The 21,367-nt window shown below is 36.3% G+C and overlaps 1 protein-coding gene across 4 annotated transcripts in view; it reads left to right on the top strand.

The window, feature by feature from the left end:
* Positions 1-21,367, top strand: part of LOC143231763 (lachesin-like) — a 179,385-nt gene that overhangs the window by 45,748 nt on the left and 112,270 nt on the right. For all 4 annotated transcript variants that reach the window (XM_076466403.1, XM_076466404.1, XM_076466407.1 and 1 more), the window contains exon 2: positions 13,139-13,251. In XM_076466403.1, the coding sequence (XP_076322518.1) occupies positions 13,139-13,251 (113 nt within the window). The remainder of the gene's footprint in view (positions 1-13,138; positions 13,252-21,367) is intronic.

Below are 21,367 nucleotides of genomic sequence, written 5' to 3' on the forward strand. Positions count from 1 at the left end.
TTCGTGCGTAGTTACACAAGACTAGCCATCTCTGATTTAGCAGTGATAGCCAACTCTTGGGCTACTCTTTTTACTAATGAATAGTAGAATTGAGCGTAACATTATAACGTCCCCACGGCTGAAAGGGCAAGCATTTTAGCTGGGACGGGGATTCGAACCTTCAACTAAATTAAATTACCGGTCGAGCGCCCTAATCACCAGGCCATGTCGTGCCTCATGACAGGAAGATCCACTAGATGGAGGAAGGTTTTTCATTTTGTTTTACCTGGTGAAATTCATCTCCTCTTCAGATAGTCGTCCCTCATTTAGCAGTGAGAGGTCATAAGGAAAGACAGCTAGCTGATACCATCCATCACCAACATATGGGCTACTTTTATACCAACGAATAGCAGGACTGGTTGTCGCGTTATGAAGAATTGATCAGGTTACCCTGTAAGTCGAGCTTTCTTCCTAATTATTAGACCATGCCTGACTCAAAGTGTGATCCGGTATTACAATGTGTTTAACTTTATATTAGCTATTTGATGGATAGGTTAAAAGAGTCTCAAGTCAGTCTGAAGAGTTACTTTAGAAAGAGAATAAAAAGAACAGAAGATGGCACTTACGAACCGATTGCAAGTTTTGAAAGAGTATAACAAAAAGAGTGACATCTTGAAAAAAGGTTGGATCGCATTTCCATCAGACTCCTCCTTGACTGTACCACATTTAACTAACCTTCTATAGGTTGTGACTTAGGGTCACTATGAATACCAGGTTGAGTTATTCACAAGAAAACAACATGCTCTGCAGTTTGGAATGTGGGCGCTGTGTAGAGCGACGTTCGGGTCCAATATTTAGCTCAGAGCATCCCAAGAGTTGACGGCGAGTACCGTATTCTACGTTTCTGCCCAATAACCTTTCATTAAAAGAAAAGGAGGGAAGGCTACACTCAGATAGCCCTTGTGTTGCTCTGTGCAAAGTACTAAAAACAAGAAAACGAGTTCTAGGTTCTTCATTGGATTAATACAAGTATTTCTGTACTTGCTGTTTCTGTAATATTTATGGTAATTCTCTATTTGCTAAGCCTTCCGTTTCTGTAATGTTTATGATAATTATTTATTAGCTAAGCTTTCCTTAACTTTTAAATTATGTTTTAATTGTTTTATATGCTCAAAGTTAGGTTTTATTTTCCATTTTATCCTTACCAAAATGAAAATTTAAGGACAAAATAGACGTCATGTGAGGCTCAGTATAATCGGATATTCAACGGTTTAATATTTTGTAAACAATGTAAACATAAACCTAAAGTTCACTGCATTACGCTTCTACACATGCTGTAAATATTCTAAATTTCTCTGTTTGGATTACATTCTTGTAGTCCAGATTCGATCAGATTCGAAGGTTAGTTTTATCTAAACTAGAAAAATGTTTTTTATTACTTTTTATTGTTATATTTCAAATATATTAGGAGCGGAATGGCCAGATAGTGGCGTTGGTCTCGCATTTTTGAGGGTCGCGAATAAAAAGATAAATACGTCACACCAGACTCTGACCTGAAACAAAAAACAGTTTTTATCATACTTGGCTAATTTTTGGATTTAAATAAGTAAACCCAGCATGACCAGGTGATTAATGCACCGACTCGTTATCTGAGGGTCGCGGGTTCGAATCTCCGTCCCACTAAATAGGCTCGCCCTTTCAAGCCGTGGGGGCGTTATAAGTGACGGTCGATCCCATTATTCGTTTGTAAAAGAGTAGCTCAAGAGTTGGCGGTTGGTGGTGATGACTAGCTGCCTTCACTCTAGTTTTATACTACTAAGTTAGGGACGGCTAACGCAGATAGCGCTCGTGTAGCTTTGCGCAAAATTCAAAACAAACCAAACTGAAATAAGTAGGTGTTAAGCCTATTCACCAGTACTTGTAGTAGTGATAGTTTCGGGATGAGCCACGTTGTCTACGATTCTTTCTTACTATCGATCGAAACGACTTGCATTGGATAATGAGAGATAGGGCATCGAACGTACATCCAATCAACCGATTGTTTTTTAGTTTTTCTCTAAAAAAGTAAATTACGGTCGTTGATGTGAGCGCAATGATCACGGACAAAATTAAGAATATTCCAGAGAAAGAAAATAGTTACTTTGACAATTTAGTCTTTCATTTCTGTACATTCTGCTCACAGTCTGAGCATCGAGAGTTCGAGTCCTTGTCCCACCAATCATGCTAGCCCTTTCAGCCTTGTGGTGTTATAATGTTACAACCAATCCCACTATTTGTTAATAAAAAAGTAGCTCTAGAGTTGACGGTGGATGATGATGACTAGCTGCCTTCCCTCTAGTCTTTTACTGCTAAATTAGGGACGGCTAGCGCATATAACCCTAGGGCCCGGCATGGCCAAGCGTGTTAAGGCGTGCGACTCGTAATCCGAGGGTCGCGGGTTCGAATCCCCGTCGCACCAAACATGCTCGCCCTTTCAGCCGTGGGGGCGTTATAATGTGACGATCATTCCCACTATTCGTTGGTAAAAGAGTAGCCCAAGAGTTGGCGGTGGGTGGTGATGACTAGCTGCCTTCCCTCTAGTCTTACACTGCTAAATTACGGACGGCTAGCACAGATAGCCCTCGAGTAGCTTTGTGCGAAATTCAAAAAAACAAACAAACAAATCAAACAGATAACCCTAGTGTAGCTTTGTGCGAAATTCAAACTGAATAGATTAGAATCATTTGACTTTTAAATTTCAGAAAAAGGAAACAAACAACAAAAGCCACTTATCACCATGATGATCTCGTAAAATTCAATACTACATGTTGTGCCACTAACTCTAGGACTTTTAAGTTTTCAGTTTAATGACCGGAATCGATACAGTGAGAAGGTCTAATTTCTGATGAGTTTGTTTTCAGTCTTCGGGCGTCGCGTAGCATTTACAATAAACTTTTTTGAGAAGCTTCCAAATATGATCAACAGCGCCATACATTTTCAAGGTGATATTAAATTAAACTAAACTTGATTCAGACCAGTAATAGCTTTTTTTCGTGAGAGGTAAAGAGAGACGTGCGGGTCAGCGTATACTGATAGGGCAATATTACCAGAGCAGGGTCGTAGCTTAGAAACGATTATTGTATCACGTTTCAAAAATTCCTTTAACTTATGAAGTGCGCTCGTCTAAAGCTGAGCAAAAAAAAAACAGAGAACTTAGTTAACTTCAGTATTCATAGCTTTCAGTTCCAGTTCCATGGGGATTATAGTAAGGAAAATTGAAATAAAAACCAAGTAATATGTTTTCAACAAAACCGGGTTAGAAGAAGTTACGTTTTTTATTATAAGAATTTCGTTATTTTGATTTTTATAAATTCCAACCACAGATGTCGCACGTAAACGTTTCTTTGAAGAGTAAACGATGTTCCATACGTTCTGTTTCCTACTACTTCAAAGAGATGAAACGTCATGCTAGTCAGTGTATGTGTTACACATAGCAAAGCCACATTGGGCTATCTTCTGAGTTCACCGAGGGGAAATCGAACTCCCGTTACTTAGTTATAAACAGGATGCAAGAAGTCTAAAGTTTTATTTTATATTCAGTATGATGCAAACCGTTTTAGGGCCCGGCGTAACCAGGTGTTTAGGATGATCGACTTGCAATCTAGGGGCCAAGAGTTCGAATCCCCGTCACACCAAAAAATGTGCTCGCTTTTTCAGTCGTGGGGCGTTATAATGTAACGTTTTTTTCTCCATATTCGTTGATAAAAAGAGTAGCCCAATAGTGGGCTCTGGGTGGTGATGACTAGCTCCCTTCCTTCTAGTCACACATCTAAATTAATTAGGGAGGGATAGCGCAGATAGCCATCGTGTACCTTGGTGCAAAATTCAAAACAAACAAGCAAACGTTTCACTTTGTACTCATCTTAGTGATAGAAGTTTCGTTTCCTAATCAACGTGGTACGTAATGCATGGAAGTGTCAGTAAATATTACCAAATAATGAAATATTAAATAGTTTCCATATCATAGAATTCAACATTGTTTTGAAATAATAACGTGTAGCTATAGTCTCAATAAAGTATTCTCACAATGACACTAAGATCTTTGTATTTAGTGCTGAAGAATAAATAACAAATCTGTGATAACGTATCGAATGTTAGTGTCATGTCGCTAGTCACAGATATCGGCTTGTGGCGAGTGTCTGAACTCATGAATACTTGTTTGTTTGTTTTGGAATTTCGCACAAAGCTACTCGAGGGCTATCTGTGCTAGCCGTCCCTAATTTAGCAGTGCAAGACTAGAGGGAAGGCAGCTAGTCATCACCACCCACTGCCAACTCTTGGGCTACTCTTTTACCAACGAAAAGTGGGATTGACCGTCACATTATAACGCCCCCACGGCTGGGAGGGTGAGCATGTTTGGCGCGACTCGAGCGCGAACCCGCGATCCTCAGATTACGAAGCGCACGCCTTAACGCGCTAGGCCATGCCAGGCCTATAAATACTAATGAGTTGTTGTTTCTCGTATATTACTTATATATGTAGTGTAAGCTGTAATAAGAAGCAATGGAACACAATAAGGATAGAAAGAACATAACTTTCATATTAACATACACGTGGACCCGCTTCGAGAATAGCCATTATTTATATCACATGATTCTTTTCCTTTCTTTCACCAAAGATAATGTCGAAAGTAGAACCTTTGTAACTTGCCATGTGGTAGCCCAGATTAATTTAGGTGTGGTGAATAACATAATAATAATAAGGCCTACGTTATCACTACGGTGGATTAATGGTTCAATGAGTGTATTAGTGATGTTGCTTTCTTTTCGCCAAATGTAAAATTGAAAATATAATCTGTGATGTAGAGACTTACTACGAAATATCGAATAATAAAGAGATTAAGTACAGGTAGCCTATTGTGTAGCTCTGTGCTTAGATACAAACAAACAAACTGTTGGTAGCTATTTAATCAGACACATATATAAAATAGCGTTTTGTTTGAGTTATTCTTTGGTCTTTAGTAAAAGCACAAAGCTCATGAATGAACTACCAACGCTGTGCTCATTACGGGTATCAAAGTCCGGTTTTTAGTGTTATTAGCCAACAAACTTATTGCTGAGTCACTGTGTGTGCGCGTGGCCAACTTGAAAATGAAACAAAATCGTTTTTTTTCTGTGAATTCAGAGCGTGAGCGTGCAGTTAGATTAATCACGTGAAGTCGAACAGTGTGAGATAAGAAGAGACTGTAAATCTTTGTTTCGTAATGACATCGTGTTCTACTTCCATAACGGAAGGCCCAGCATGGCCAAGTGGATAAGACACTCGACTTGTAATGTGAGGGTTGCTGGTTCAAAACCCCGTCACACCAAACATGCTCGCCCTTTCAGTCGTGGGGGCGTTATAATGTTGCGGTCAATCCCACTATTCGCTGGTAAAAGATTAGCCCAAGAGTTGTTGGTGGGTGGTGATGACTAGTTGCCTTCCCTCTAGTCTTACACTGCTAAATTAGGGACAGCTAGTGCAGATAGCCCTAGCCTAGCTTTGTGCGAAATTCAAAACAAACCAAACAATTCTATAACGTGAAACAATTTCTCTGGTGGGACAGAGGTAAGTTTACGGATTTACAACGCTAAAATCAATGGACAAAGCAGATGGCCCGACTTGGCTTTATTGTAAAACACACGCACATACAGTTTGGCTGGACAGCTCATTGTATGCAAAAACGGCTCGTTTGGGTTGAGATAATATTTTACGTAGAAGAGCGAACAACGTCACGTGAACCTGACGATGACCGAAGAAGGTCGAAATGTTTGCATACATATTTCTCTACAAGTGGGTTTTCTCGACATCACTGGACAACTCATTGATGAAGTTTGAGGTATTAGTTTTAGTTCACAGTAACTGTTTTATAAACTAAAATTGAGAGTGTTTATCAAAAGGAACAACTGAAGAAGGTCAGTTACCGATACCGATCAAGATGTAAATACTGACTCAAGTACTGACACAGGTGGAAATAATACAGCACAACAGTGTGTCCGAGGAGTACACATAGTATTACAATGAAACGTCGTGATGAGGTTTTCATTAATTGGATATTTTCAACGTAATGGGTGTTTTTTTCAGAATCCGAAAAGTTAAAATCTCAAGACATGAAATCAGTGAAATACTCCTCATTAGAAAATCGAAATAAATACCAAAATTTGAAATGCATCTTATCACACATAAGTATATATACACATGTGTGGGTTGGAGGGCGAGCGTAAGAACAGGGAAAAACACACGAGAAACACACAATCGCAAGAAGGTCCAACCTTGAGTTTAGTCCTTAGACTAGCACGTGAAGCTAGTTCTAACATCGATCGGAAAACTGTTGCGAAGGAAACTTGGGGGTAGTGGTGGTGATGGTGGGGGGGCTGATTGATTACCTCGTCGATCTGTTATGTGGAGTTTCGACACGGAGGTAAAAAGTCATTTGCGGAAAGAGACTTGCCAAGAAATGTTTTTGTTTTATATAGTGTCATCCATTACTCTTCAACTGTCCTGAAAACTAAAAATTGTAGAGCATCGTGTTTCAAAACAACGATCGTTCATTATGGAACTATACATAACCAGATGAACAGACTATCGTAAGATGTTCATTACGAAACTAAACATAACTAGACGAATTGACAATGGTAAGATGTTCATTATTATGAAGCTATACAAAACTAGACGAATAGTTTGTTTTTCGAATTTCGTTTAAAGCTACACGAGGGCTATCTTCGCTAGCCGTCCCTAATTTAGCAGTGTAAGACTAGAGGGAAGCCAGCTAGTCATCATCATCCACCGCCAACTCTTGGGTTACTCTTTTATCAACGAATAGTGGGATTAACCGTCACATTTTAACTTCCCCCTGGCTGAAATGAGAGCATATTTGGTGTGACGGGGATCCCAACCTGCGATTCTTAGATTACGTGTCAAGTGCTTTAACCGCCTGGCCATGCCAGGCCTTCAAGCTTTATGAAGGAATGTAATTGGATTAATAATATTGTAATATAGAAAGATATTTAACTAACAATTTATTAACGTCGTTTGAACACCTAGGCGGATAGTGTTTTGTTCGAATATTTTTATACGTTGCTAAGTTTTATAAGTGCATTACGTTTGAAAATTTGGTCACGAAACACTTATTCGTAATCGAAAAAGTGATTTTTAGTTTATTGGTTTACGGTTTAAAGCAAATATCATAGAATTTAAAGAGAAATAAGAGAATGTAGGAAAGATATATTAGAAAGGTGAACGACTTGGAAAGTTATCCTGGAACCCAGTTTGTCAGAACTGTTAGGCAAACTTTCCAAAATTATTAAAATATTCAGAATCTGTTAGCATCATTAAAAAAACACCAATAAAAACTATTCACAAAACATTACAATAATTGGTTCCTCAAATTTACCAAAATTAAACCAATATAAAAGAACACCTTTATACCTCTACTAATTAATAACACTGCACAACAAAGTTTTTGCTTCTTGAACACTGTTGGGTGTTACTTATAGATTTTTGGCTGCTGATCACGAAAATCACATCCAAATTTGCCCATCACGTACCGTTTCATTGAAATCTTCAGTTTTGCTACAATGGAAAAACGATATCAGGGCAACTGGAATCCGTCAATGCTTGCTGACTATTGTTGGACACTGTGACGTGATGCACCGGACATTGAATACAAACGAAAATCAGGAGCAAAACACTTTTAATTATGTTGAACTTAATAGCGTATTAGAAACATAAACGCAATTAAATACGTTACTGCCGGTAAACAGTTAACTGTCTATTTCTCAGAGTTCCTACGTGATGAAGCAAAACCAAAACTATATTTGTTCATACCCACCAGGTACCTGTCACAATCAACAAAATCTTTTCAGGAAGCAAAACTTTTCAAAAAAATTGTTGTGCAGTGTAACCTAACATCCAACTGCATCGCCCCCTACAATCCCGTACCTGATTGTACTCTCGTTCACAACACATATGTCTGGCAACAGTCATTGCAAACTCTCTGCTTGTTAACCCGAAGATGACCTAGGAAGGTCGAAACGTTGTTCTCTGTTTGTTAGTTAAAGTGTTAATACCCATACCAGCCGTTCTGAGATATAATAATTGGTTTCTAACCAGAACTAACAACAACTGCTGTTTATACAGTTTCAGGAGATATCTATTTATTTTTTTTATCAGACACTCGATGACAAATATTGCTTATTCAACAGAGTTCGAAACCATTGGTTTAATTAAACATATATTTGGGTTTCTTTTGAATTTTAAGGAGAAATGTATTGGGATGGTTGGGTTTTACGACTGTTTTTTTCCGTTGTATTTTTTTTTTCCTTTTTAAAGTTAAACACAAAGCTACACCGTTGGCTATCTGTACCCTGCCCACCACGACGGGTATTGAAATCTAGTTTCTAGCATTGTAACTTCACAGACATATCGTTATGTCACTGGGGAGCTGTTTTAGGACTGATATGTAGCCTGGGTGTTTTAGGCTGTATGACAAAGCTGTCATTCTATTTCGTGGTAGAAGTCTGATTTCGTGACTGAACTATTTTCGTTTTTGTAGACTATATGACAGAAAGATTCTCATTTTCCTAGAAAAAATACAATAATACCTCACTTTTAAATTGGTTTTAATTTAAAATTATGAAATTCTTCATTACGTTGCCATGAATCTGGTAGATGGTTAATTTTAACTGATAGTGTTGCATATATTCGATCTAAAGCGTATTAAAACCCCTTCAGTTGTGCATGTACATACCGAATAATAACGAAACGCCACGATCTGGGAGGATTGCAGAGCCGAATCACCGTGCACCTCCGAGAACTTCCTTATTTGGCGAAATCCAACACATTTCACGAAATAAATTTTCTCCTCGATTGTTTCAATACGGTTATCTGAAGAGTAAACAGCTCGCTTTGATTAAAATGCCAAAAACGATCAATAGGTGAAAGCTGTCAGAAAAGTATTTCCACTCGGTTTAATTGTGTTTTTATGCTCTATCGAGTTCTTCTGTCGAAATCTGAAGAAAAAAAAAAAAGCTTAATTTAAAAGTAAACAAAATAAAAACAATATTAGTTCAATTTCTATATACACACATATCAGAGTTTAGCGCAAATTCATTAGGTTAAACGCGGTTCAGAAAGCATCTTGAAGGCCAGAGCTGATGAAACTAGAATAACTGAAATACGCGTTGAATTCCTTAAAGCTGATGTTGTTACGAGCTACTGATTAGCGCTTTGTCCTTTTTACATCACGGCTAATGACAGATTTGTATCCACAGGCCCAAACATCTGTGGTTGCCTTGGTTACAGCTGTAATTAAAGTAATGTTTACATGTTGAGGAGACACAAAATGAATGGATTGATTCATCCAAAGAGGGCGTTGTCAAGTAATGTCGGGTTACAAAGAATTGTTATAAGATGAATCATTCAGCTGAAAAATATATTTACAGTAAACTAATGAAAGGAAGGGCAAATTGTTAGGGAAGTCAAGTTGTTTTCTGTTTAATTGAAACCTGAAGAGGGCGTTTGTCTTAGAATCATTAGTGTGGTAGTTTTTTTTTTTCTTCTGAATTTCGTGTAAAACTACACGAGGGCTGTCTGCGCTAGCCGTCGATAATTTTGCAGTGTAAGACTAGAGGGATGGCAGCTAGTCATCACCATCCACCGCCAGCACCTGGACTACTCTTTTACTAACGAATAACGGGATTGACCGTCACATTATAAAGCCCCCACGACTGAAAGGACGAGCATGTTTGGTGTTACTGCATTTCAACCCGCGACCTTCGGAGTGCGAGTCGAGTGCCTTAACCACCCGGCCATGCCGAGCCCAGTGCGGTAGGAATATGTTACTCGAAACAAAAACAACAACAATAAAAATATTAAAATAAATTTTGAAGAGAGTACAAGGGAATAAGATACTTTATTATTTTACTAATTTCGCTTCTGAATAAAAGCGATCATAAACATATTATACCTATACAAATAAATAAACATATGTAAATATATTTACAATTAAAATATGTACAAATGCTAATAATGGTAAAAGAATAATACACAATAATACTGAAGACTATATACACATTGAAGATTGTATACATTATTGGAAGATTGTATACATTATTGAAGACTAAATACATTATTGAAGACTAAATACATTATTGAAGATTGAATACATTATTGAAGACTAAATACATTATTGATAAATACATTTGTGCAGTGTTTACTCACAATTCTAAATGGCCCGGTATGGCCAGATGGTTAGCCAGATTGGCTATGGTACGATATATTCACTTTGCGGATGAAAGTATAATTTACATTAATTTAGGTACGGCCAGGTGGTTAGGAGGCGCTTGACTAGTAACCTGAGGGTCGCAGGTTCGAATCTCCTTCACGCCAAACTTGCTCGCTCTTTCAGCCGTGGGGGCGTTATAATGTGAGGGTCAATCCAACTATTCGTTGGTAAAAAAGTAGCCCAAGAGTTGACGGTGGATGGTGATGACTATCTGAATTCCCTCTAGTCTTGCACTGTTAAATTAGGAACGGCTAGCGTAGATAGCCCTCGTGTAACTTAGCACGAAATTCAAAAACAGATCAAACCACAATTCTGAAAAAAGATAAACTTTGACGGGATGACCTCTACAAATTGGTTCGCTGTTTGGGACGTCCTTTACAAACTGGGTCACTTGTTTGGGACGTACTTTACTCTTATAGCAGGGCCACATGGGAGTATTTGGTGTGTCCATCGAGGGAAATCGAATCCCTTATTTTAACTTTGTAAGTCTTAAACATAAAGATGTATTAAATATAAATAGTTCAATTTATGTTTTGTATTGTGCATATTACCTAATAATAATCCCCCGCTGGTATTGCAGGACGAATAAAATTGAAATACATCAGCGAAAACAAAAGATATGTAACGTGAACATTTACATTCGTCAGATAACAATAATAAACACAGATAGTTAAAATAGTCACAGAAAAAAGTAAACAGATAACGATAATAAACACATATAGTTAATATAATCACAGAAAAAAGTAAACAGATAACGATAATAAACACATATAGTTAATATAATCACAGAAAAAAGTAAACAGATAACGATAATAAACACATATAGTTAAAATAGTCACAGAAAAAAGTAAACAGATAACGATGATAAACACAGATAGTTAACATAATCACAGAAAAAAAGTAAACAGATAACGATAATAAACACAGATAGTTAACATAATCACAGAAAAAAAGTAAACAGATAACGATAATAAACACAGATAGTTAATATAGTCACAGAAAAAAGTAAACAGATAACGATAATAAACACATATAGTTAATATAATCACAGAAAAAGTAAACAGATAACGATAATAAACACATATAGTTAATATAATCACAGAAAAAAAGTAAACAGATAACGATAATAAACACAGATAGTTAACATAATCACAGAAAAAAAGTAAACAGATAACGATAATAAACACATATAGTTAATATAATCACAGAAAAAAGTAAACAGATAACGATAATAAACACAGATAGTTAACATAATCACAGAAAAAAAGTAAACAGATAACGATAATAAACACAGATAGTTAAAATAATCATAGAAAAAGTAAACCCTAAGAACGTTATTATGTTACTTTAAATCCTACTTTTGTTGGTAAAGAATATCCCAAAAGTTAGTGGTGGGAGGTTCTCACTAGCTGCATTTCCTTAAACCCATGATTTGTAAATTAAGAATGACAACGCAGATAGCCCTCGAGAAACTTTGTACGAAATTAAATGAACAAATAAATAAAAGCCGAGAGGAGGGTGTACATATTGTATCTTATTGAATATATATATATATATATTTTGGCTTTATTTGTTACGACACTGTGATTAAAACCGATTAAAAACAGGATAAACTACACAGTAGACCTCAACAATATTTGTGTATAATTTTCTTGCTGTACACGTAAGACTGTCCCAGAGAATATTTAAAACATGGTTGTTGAACACGTGGAGTGCTTTCCGAAGAACAGGTGAAACTCTTGATACATGTACATGTGGATGACGAACTTCCATAGGACGTGTAAAACACTTAATGAGGTTACTTACATTGTTTATGTTACATTTATATGTGTGAGACAAATGTAATACACACTAGAGACTGAACAAAGTCTATGCATTGGGGACCATTTAAACAATAAGTCGATATACTTGGGACCATTTAAACAAGTTTGTTTGTTTGTTTGTTTTAAATTTCGCGCAAAGCTACTCAAGGGCTATCTGAACTAGCCGTACCTAATTTAGCAGTGTAAGACTAGAGGGAAGGCAGCTAGTCATCACCACCCACCGACAACTCTTGGGCTACTCTTTTATCAACGAATAGTGGGATTGACCGTTACATTATAATGCCCCCACGGCTTAAAGGGCGAGTACGTTTGATGCAACTGGGATTCGAACCCACGACCTTCAGATTACGAATCGAGTGCCTTAACCACCTGGTTATGTTGGGCCCTCAAACGACAAAGTCGATATATTTGGGGCCATTTAAATAAGAAAGTCGATATATTTGGTGGGGCCATTTAAACAACAAAGCCGATGTATTTGGGAAAATCTAAATAACATATATATATATATATATATGAGACTATTTAAACAACTAAATCATGGCCCATGAGAAATTTGTGGCATTAATAGTTTAAAATATTGTGTTTAAAAAGACGACATGAGTTAGATACATAGTTAGATAAGAAACTTGGTCTGAGGGTCACGGGTTCGAATCCCCGTCGCACCAAACATGCTTGCCTTTTCAGCCATGGAGGCTCTATAATGTGACGGTCAATTCCACTATTCGTTAGTAAAAGAGTAGCCCAAGAGTTGGCGGTGGGTGGTGATGACGAACTGCTTACCCTCTAGCCTTACACTTTTATATTAGGGACGGCAATCGTAGATCCCCTTGTGTAGCTTTGCGCAAATTTCAACAAACAAAGACAAACAAGAAACTCGATCTTATTTTAGCAAGCTGTATCGGATATATTGTTGATTCAGAGAGAAACAGCCTGCGTTACTTTTAACGAGGCCGAACGACTGCTGTTTTAACTGTATTATTCATTATATCACCATGAACCGTATCTGAAGAAAACTTTATATTTTATATTTCAGTAAACTGTGACGAAACCCAGCCGAGTTTTGCCGAACCTCTTCCGAACGTAACCGTTCCTGTAGGCCGAGATGTAAACATACCGTGTATTGTCGAGAACCTTGGTTCTAACAGGGTAAAGTCAGATGTTTGGGTAGAAAATACTGTTGGTTGTTGTTTTAGGCTTAAAGCTAGAAAAATGCTTGAATACCTTGATGCATGCCATAAGTTTTGGCAATGAACATAATAAACATAAATCAGTTAGAAATAGAGTTAAAACAAATGTATTAGGTTGCTCGAAAAAATAATGGCGGATTTTAAGTTTAAACTTTAATAAGAAATAAAAAATTCAAAAGCAACTTTATTAACTAAAATAGAAACCTAGTGAATCTACACACTTTTGTCAACGAGAAACAAGATTAGTTATGTTATGACAATAAAACTCTGAAGCCCTAGAACTCATAAAGTCTTTAAGGCCATTCCCTGCTGCTGCTCTGTTGTAGAATCTTTTGTTCTGTAAAAATTTGTCCAAATGTTTGAAAAACTGTGGACGGCAGTTCTTGAGCAGTAAGAAGGATGAGACAATTTTTCTGGAGTAACCTGTGGCCGAGATTAACCTATGAAGCAAGATTGGTGCTCTTTGATTGGCTAATGCTGGTATGTCTTCACGCAGCCGAGCATCATTGTGAAGCAAGATTGGTGCTCTTTCATTGGCTAATGCTGGCATGTTTTCACGCAGCCAAGCATCATTGTGAAGAAAGATTGGTGCTTTTTCATTGGCTAATGCTGGCATGTTTTTACGCAGCCGAGGTTAACCTGTGAAGCAAGATTGGTGCTCTTTGATTGGCTAATGCTGGTATGTCTTCACGCAGCCGAGCATCATTGTGAAGCAAGATTTGTGCTCTTTCATTGGCTAATGCTGGCATGTTTTCACGTATAAGAGCATCATTGTGAAGCAAGATTGGTGCTCTTTCATTGGCTAATTCTGTCATGTTTTCACGCAGCCGAGCATCATTGTGAAACAAGATTGGTGCTCTTTGATTGGCTAATGCTGGCATGTTTTCACGCAGCTGAGCATCATTGTGAAGCAAGATTGGTGCTCTTTTATTGGCTAATGCTGGCATGTTTTCATGCAGCCGAGATTAACCTGTGAAGCAAGATTGGTGCTCTTTCATTGGCTAATTCTGTCATGTTTTCACGCAGCCGAGCATCATTGTGAAACAAGATTGGTGCTATTTGATTGGCTAATGCTGGCATGTTTTCACCCAGCTGAGCATCATTGTGAAGCAAGATTGGTGCTCTTTCATTGGCTAATTCTGTCATGTTTTCACGCAGCCGAGCATTATTGTGAAGCAAGATTGGTGCTCTTTCATTGGCTAATGCTGACATGTTTTCACGCAGCCGAGTATTATTGTGAAGCAAGATTGGTGCTCTTTGATTGGCTAATGCTGGCATGTTTTCAAGCAGCTTTCTATGAATTTCTTCCAGTACTTGATAGTAAAATTTTGCAGTGATATTTTAGACTTGGTTCAGCAAGCTGTAATGGATAATACCGGCCGTAGACCGCCATAATCTGATGTTGGTGAAACTTTGGGAAGTGTTTTGGAGCCTCTTCACGGTTGAGCCATTGTGCAGATCGCTTTCTGTTGTTGTAAAGGATCCACTTCTAGTCACAATTCCATGAAGAAATCTCTCATTTCTTTTGTACAAAATAAGCATAGAGCACAATTCAAAATTACAATTTTTCTGATTTTTGTGTTCGTGTGGAACCCACTTGTCAAGTTCTTTAACTTTTCCAATTTGTTCAAGATGGTCCAAAATTGTAGAAATGCTAACATCTAATCCTTGTGCCATTTCTTGAACAGTTTGGTATGGGCTTTTTTTCCACTAATGCTCTCAGTTGGTCGTTTCCAACAACAGAAGGATGTCCTCTGCCCTCCTTATCTTTAAGACTCACATCTCCATTATGAAATGTTTGGAACCAACTCTGTACTGTACCTATGTTCCTTCGTTCCATGATTGGTTGATATTGTGTGCTGTTTGTGATGTAACCAACTCTGTACTGTACCTATGTTCCATGATTGGTTGATATTGTGTGCTGTTTGTGATGTAACCAACTCTGTACTGTACCTATGTTCCTTCGTTCCATGCTTGGTTGATATTGTGTGCTGTTTGTGATGTAACCAACTCTGTACTGTACCTATGTTCCTTCGTTCCATGCTTGGTTGATATTGTGTGCTGTTTGTGATGTATTATGACCAAGTTTGAATTCACGCACAACTTTCCTTTTCCCAACATTGATTGTAAGGGTCTGAAATATTGGAAATAAAGTTTTAGATAAAAACTACTAATGAATAGAATAAAAACTTTAGTTTTTCAATGGTATGAAGTCTTTAAAAGACAGGTTTATTATCCTTATAAATGACTAACATCTTGATATAAAAATCCACCATTATTTTTCAAACAACCTAATAATACCAGTTTCATCAAAGTCAAGCTGGAATAATCAGTCTGGTTTTATGTATTCTAATGATGTCCTAATACGAACGTGAACACGTGTGTTTTTATTTCTTTATGATTTCATATTTAGGTGGATTATATTTATTTGTTTTTAAAGTCATAGATATAAAAAAATCGAATTCATAGCTTACAAAGTGTGTATATATATACTTAACTTAGTGTATTAATTATACTTAATATATTAATACTTTAACATCCTAGTACTTATATCGAAATATAATTATAGGAGTTGAAATGCCAACTTCAAGGACTGCTTTACTATCTTCTCAATGGTCTATTGTATTCTAATTATTTATTTCTTATTAATAATGGTTTGTTGTTCTTTCGGTGCTCCCCACTAGTACAACGGTATGTCTCCGGATTTACATCGCTAAAATCAGGGGTTCGATTCCCCTCGGTGGGCTGAGCAGATAGCCCGATGTGGCTTTGCTATAAGAAAAAACACTGTTCTTTCGAGGAGCCATCTATTAGCGAAAAGATGTGTAACTTTGCGGGCTAGAGCACCAACGTCTGTCTGTCCTTCTTTAGTTTTGTGAAGTCTTCGAAACTGAGGACTGGACAGACTTTATTCTCCCAACACAATCTTGGTCTTACTTCCGCCAGTACCACAAAAACGAGGGCACATTGCATAGCTGCCCATCTTATTGTGTGTGTCGATGCGATAAGTTGCATAGCTGCCCATCTTATTGTGTGTGTCCACGTGATACGTTGCATAGCTGCCCATCTTATTGTGTGTGTCCACGTGATACGTGTGTGCTTTGTAGCTGCGTTATTTTTCCTTTTGTTTTGTTTTCTACGTAATATTACAATGAAATATATACACACACACATAAGTATATACACTATTTATATATGTTTACTGTATATACTTTCTTACTAAAAGTATCGGTACATGTCATGTGGTCATACAAGAAAAGTCTTACACTCTACTCGCACAGTGGAATGTCTGCGGACTTATACTGCTAGAAACCGGGTTTCGATACCCGCAGTGAGCTCAGCACCGATAGCCCTTTGTGTAGCTTTGTGCTTCAAAACAAACAAAAGTATCCTAGTAAGCACATTTATCTATATTAGAGTATTGCTACACAAGGAGATCTAGTAGGTCAGTTAACGCAATACATTATCACAACTGCCTTTCTTTTAATGAGCCTAGCGACACCTAGTGGTAGGATATTCGAACTGTGAACTTGAGGATCCACGTTCCACAATCTCTTGTCGCATAATCACATTTTGGGGTCATGGGTGCGCTGTAAGAGTAACAGTAAAATCCCACTGTTCAGTAAGTAGCCTAACAGGTGGCGGTGAGAGTTGTTGTCTAATTGTTTTCATTCATTTCTGTTAGTTCCAAACTAGGGACGGCTGTGTGCAAATAGCCTCTGCGTAACTTTGCACAATAATTTTGAAACAAATAAACAATACTGAACACACATTAATGACGAAATATCAAATTTGATAGGTTCGTTTTTGTAAAGCAATGCCTCATTGGGCTATCTGTTGTGTCCCATCAGTTCATTTTGTTTGTTTTGAATTTCGCGAAAAGCAGCTCGAGGGGTTTCTGCTGTAGCTGCTCCTAATTTAGCAGTGTAAGGCTAGAGGGAAGGCAACTAGTCATCACCACCCACCGCCAATTATTGGGCTACTCTTTTACTAACGAATAGTGGGATTGGCCGTCACATTATAACGCCCTCACGGCTGAAAGGGCAAGCATGTTTGGTGCGACGGGGATTCGAATCCTCGATCCTCAGAATACGAGTCAAATCCCTTAACCACCTGGCCATGTCGGGACGGTGTTCCATCTGAACAACTTTCTTTAAGCGTCCTGAAAACAACCAACTTTATATGTTTAATAATTGTAATTGATTTTATCAATGATCTCAATTTTAAAAATATATCTATATTTTCTTTAGTTTTATAGATACATTTTGCGAGAATATTCTTAAAATTGCCTTGTTTTGATTATGTTCCTGTAGTACTCATTAAGAGATGTAGTCTAGTCGGACAATGTTTTTGTAGGAAATCAATGGTTTTGAATGAGACACATAATTTTTTTAATAAATAGGGAACGTCGACTGGACGTTTTTCGGTTAGTTATAAATCATGAAGAATAACTTAAACGTATTGACCATGATCGACGCAATGTTTCCACTTGATATTAAAGTATCTGTTGTCTGATAAGAGGGAGATAAAGGTTAGAGAACACAGAGCACGAGCAGCTGCCGCATGTCCACACGTTGAAACTTTACGACTTTTATACGCCTCTCGTTTGTAGGACCTGAGTCACCATAACAGCCAGAAATAGCCACAATGTTTCTCATAAAATTCTACAAGAAAACATTGATCAGGTCACAATTCCCTCAGGGATGGACGCTAACAATGTCCGACCAGCGGTCTGTGTTTTTTTACGTTTTCGTTTTTAGAACAGAGCAGTAAACCACTCAAGAGGATATATTTTGCTCTAATCTGCTTTGAGCTTTATTTACATGGTCAGGTTTCAAAAATGTTCTCTTTTCTTCTGGTTTATGGTCACGATTTATGAACTTATTCTTCTACGAACAAAATTCATTTACATAAAATTAAGTTTACAAACAAATTTTTTGCCTTAGGCCTTTTCCTTTTTTTTTTTCAAAGTTACTAACCACCAAACACGACTCTACCTTATAATATGAGACAAACTCTACCACAATTTTTCGCGTTCTTTGGTTTAAAGCAGCAAGATATTGGTGCAAATAAAACATTTATTAAACACTAACTTCTCAGTGGGTTAAGATGATCTGATGGAGTCTTGTTTCTTATTATTCTAAAAAAAAATCTGTTTTTGAAACAGTAGGAAGTAAACCTATGAATTCGAACTTCTCATGACAAAACAAGTTAATTAAAATGCACGAAACTCAACTTTCTAGTTTGTATAAAAGGAGGAAAAAATTACTGTTGATTTTTAATCATTTCATTAAAAGTGCAAATGGGCGCCGATGAAGATCAGTCCCTAGCTTTCTAATCAGGACGCTTTTTAGTTGTCCAATCAGAATACTTTCACGTGTATTTCTATAACAATTGGGCACGAAATTAAGGTTTTCTTCGGAGACAATATCAGCTAACCTTCATTAGCATTTATATTTAGAGAATACTTAAACAAAAATAAATGGATGGTAGGTTTTCGCCACAAAAACCCTGTTTGATGATTGAATACATTTATGTTTACTGAATAATTAGTAACTCTGTTGTAGTGTAGTAGATGTTACCGAAACAAAATGTATGACCCGGCAAATGTTATAAGTGAGAAGTTCAAATGACAATATTGAAAATAATTTTGAAACAAAAGATTACGAAACATTACTTTTAACAAATAATTAAGTAAAACAAATTATTTTTCATTTTTAATACAGAAATATCTGTAAAAAGACGTAATTAATTAAATTAAATAAATAAACATTTTATAACAAAAATAGCACTCGTAAATGATTAATTAAATCGAAATAATTGCTGAGTATAATTTTGTACATGAGATGTGACTGATTCATTAAAATATAAGGAAAATGAAACTTTTTTTTAAACTGGAAAAGAAAATTTAATTATGTCCTTACAAGAACCCATACAGTCTTTAAAACCCAAACGTTAATAAAACAAAGAGTATATACTGAAGCGTTAATAATATGTTATTAAATACTTTCTCAAATATGAAAGACTTTTAAACAGCTGAGTTTGTAACGGAAATCGAAGAATGGCAGTTTTCTTACATGACTTCAGAAATACCCTGATGAATTAAACAACCACTATACCGTAACTTTTTAAAACATGTGAAACTTTCTCGATTTTTGTTTAGGTTTTCACAAACGCTGATACTGATGGATTTTAAAACAATTAGAGTAATTAGTATAATGATATTGAGAAAACAATTTAGGAACCTAATTACTCATTGGTCCAACATTTCAAACGCCATGAAAAAATCGATTATTTACGTAACACACAACATTTATTTCCTTATTCTGAAAGCCCATTAAGCAAACGACGGAGACCTATATTTATTTGATGTCACTAGTCACTGTGACAACTTTACACTAAAATATAATTAAATTGTACTTTAGTCACTAGTCACTGTGACAACTTTACACTAAAATATAATTAAATCCTACTTGAGTCACTAGTCACTGTGACAACTTTACACTAAAATATAATTAAATTCTACTGTAGTCACTAGTCACTGTGACAACTTTACAGTAAAGTACAATTAAATCCTACTTGAGTCACTAGTCACTATGACAACTTTACAGTAAAGTATAGTTAAATCCTACTTGAGTCACTAGTCACTGTGACAACTTTACAGTAAAGTACAATTAAATTCTACTTTAGTCACTAGTCACTGTGAAAACTTTACAGTAAAGTACAATTAAATCCTACTTGAGTCACTAGTCACTGTGACTACTTTACAGTAAAGTACAATTAAATCTTACTTGAGTCACTAGTCACTGAGAAACTTTATAGTAAAGTATAGTTAAATCCTACTTGAGTCACTGAGAAACTTTATAGTAAAGTACAATTAAATTCTACTTTAGTCACTAGTCGCTGTGACAACTTTACAGTAAAGTATAGTTAAATCCTACTTGAGTCACTAGTCACTGTGACAACTTTACAGTAAAGTATAATTAAATTCTACTTTAGTCACTAGTCACTGTGAGAACTTTACAGTAAAGTACAATTAAATCTTACTTGAGTCACTAGTCACTGTGACAACTTTATAGTAAAGTACAATTAAATTCTACTTTAGTCACTAGTCACTGTGACAACTTTACAATAAAGTACAATTAAATTCTACTTTAGTCACTAGTCACTGTGACAACTTTACAGTAAAGTACAATTAAATTCTACTTTAGTCACTAGTCACTGAAAAAACTTTACAATAAAGTACAATTAAATCCTACTTGAGTTACTAGTCACTGTGACAACTTTACAGTAAAGTACAATTAAATCCTACTTAAGTCACTAGTCACTGTGACAACTTTACAGTAAAGTACAATTAAACTCTACTTGAGTCACTAGTCACTGTGACAACTTTACAGTAAAGTATAGTTATATCCTACTTGAGTCACTAGCCACTGAGAAACTTTATAGTAAAGTACAATTAAATTCTACTTTAGTCACTAGTCACCGTGACAACTTTACAGTAAAGTACAATTAAATTCTACTTTAGTCACTAGTCACTGAAAAACTTTACAATAAAGTACAATTAAATCTTACTTGAGTTACTAGTCACTGTGAGAACTTTACAGTAAAGTACAATTAAATCCTACTTAAGTCACTAGTCACTGTGACAACTTTACAATAAAGTACAATTAAATTCTACTTGAGTCACTAGTGACTGTGACAACTTTACAGTAAAGTGTAGTTAAATCCTACTTGAGTCACTAGTCACTGAGAAACTTTATAGTAAAGTACAATTAAATTCTACTTTAGTCACTAGTCACTGTGACAACTTTACAGTAAAGTATAGTTAAATCCTACTTGAGTCACTAGTCACTGAGAAACTTTATAGTAAAGTACAATTAAATTCTACTTTAGTCACTAGTCACTGTGACAACTTTACAGTAAAGTACAATTAAACTCTACTTGAGTCACTAGTCACTGTTACAACTTTACAATAAAGTACAATTAAATCCTACTTTAGTCACTAGTCACTGTGACAACTTTATAGTAAAGTAGAATTATATCCTACTTAAGTCACTTGTCACTGTGACAAC

This window comes from Tachypleus tridentatus, chromosome 11, assembly GCF_004210375.1.
Source record: "Tachypleus tridentatus isolate NWPU-2018 chromosome 11, ASM421037v1, whole genome shotgun sequence".
Lineage (NCBI taxonomy): Eukaryota > Metazoa > Arthropoda > Merostomata > Xiphosura > Limulidae > Tachypleus > Tachypleus tridentatus.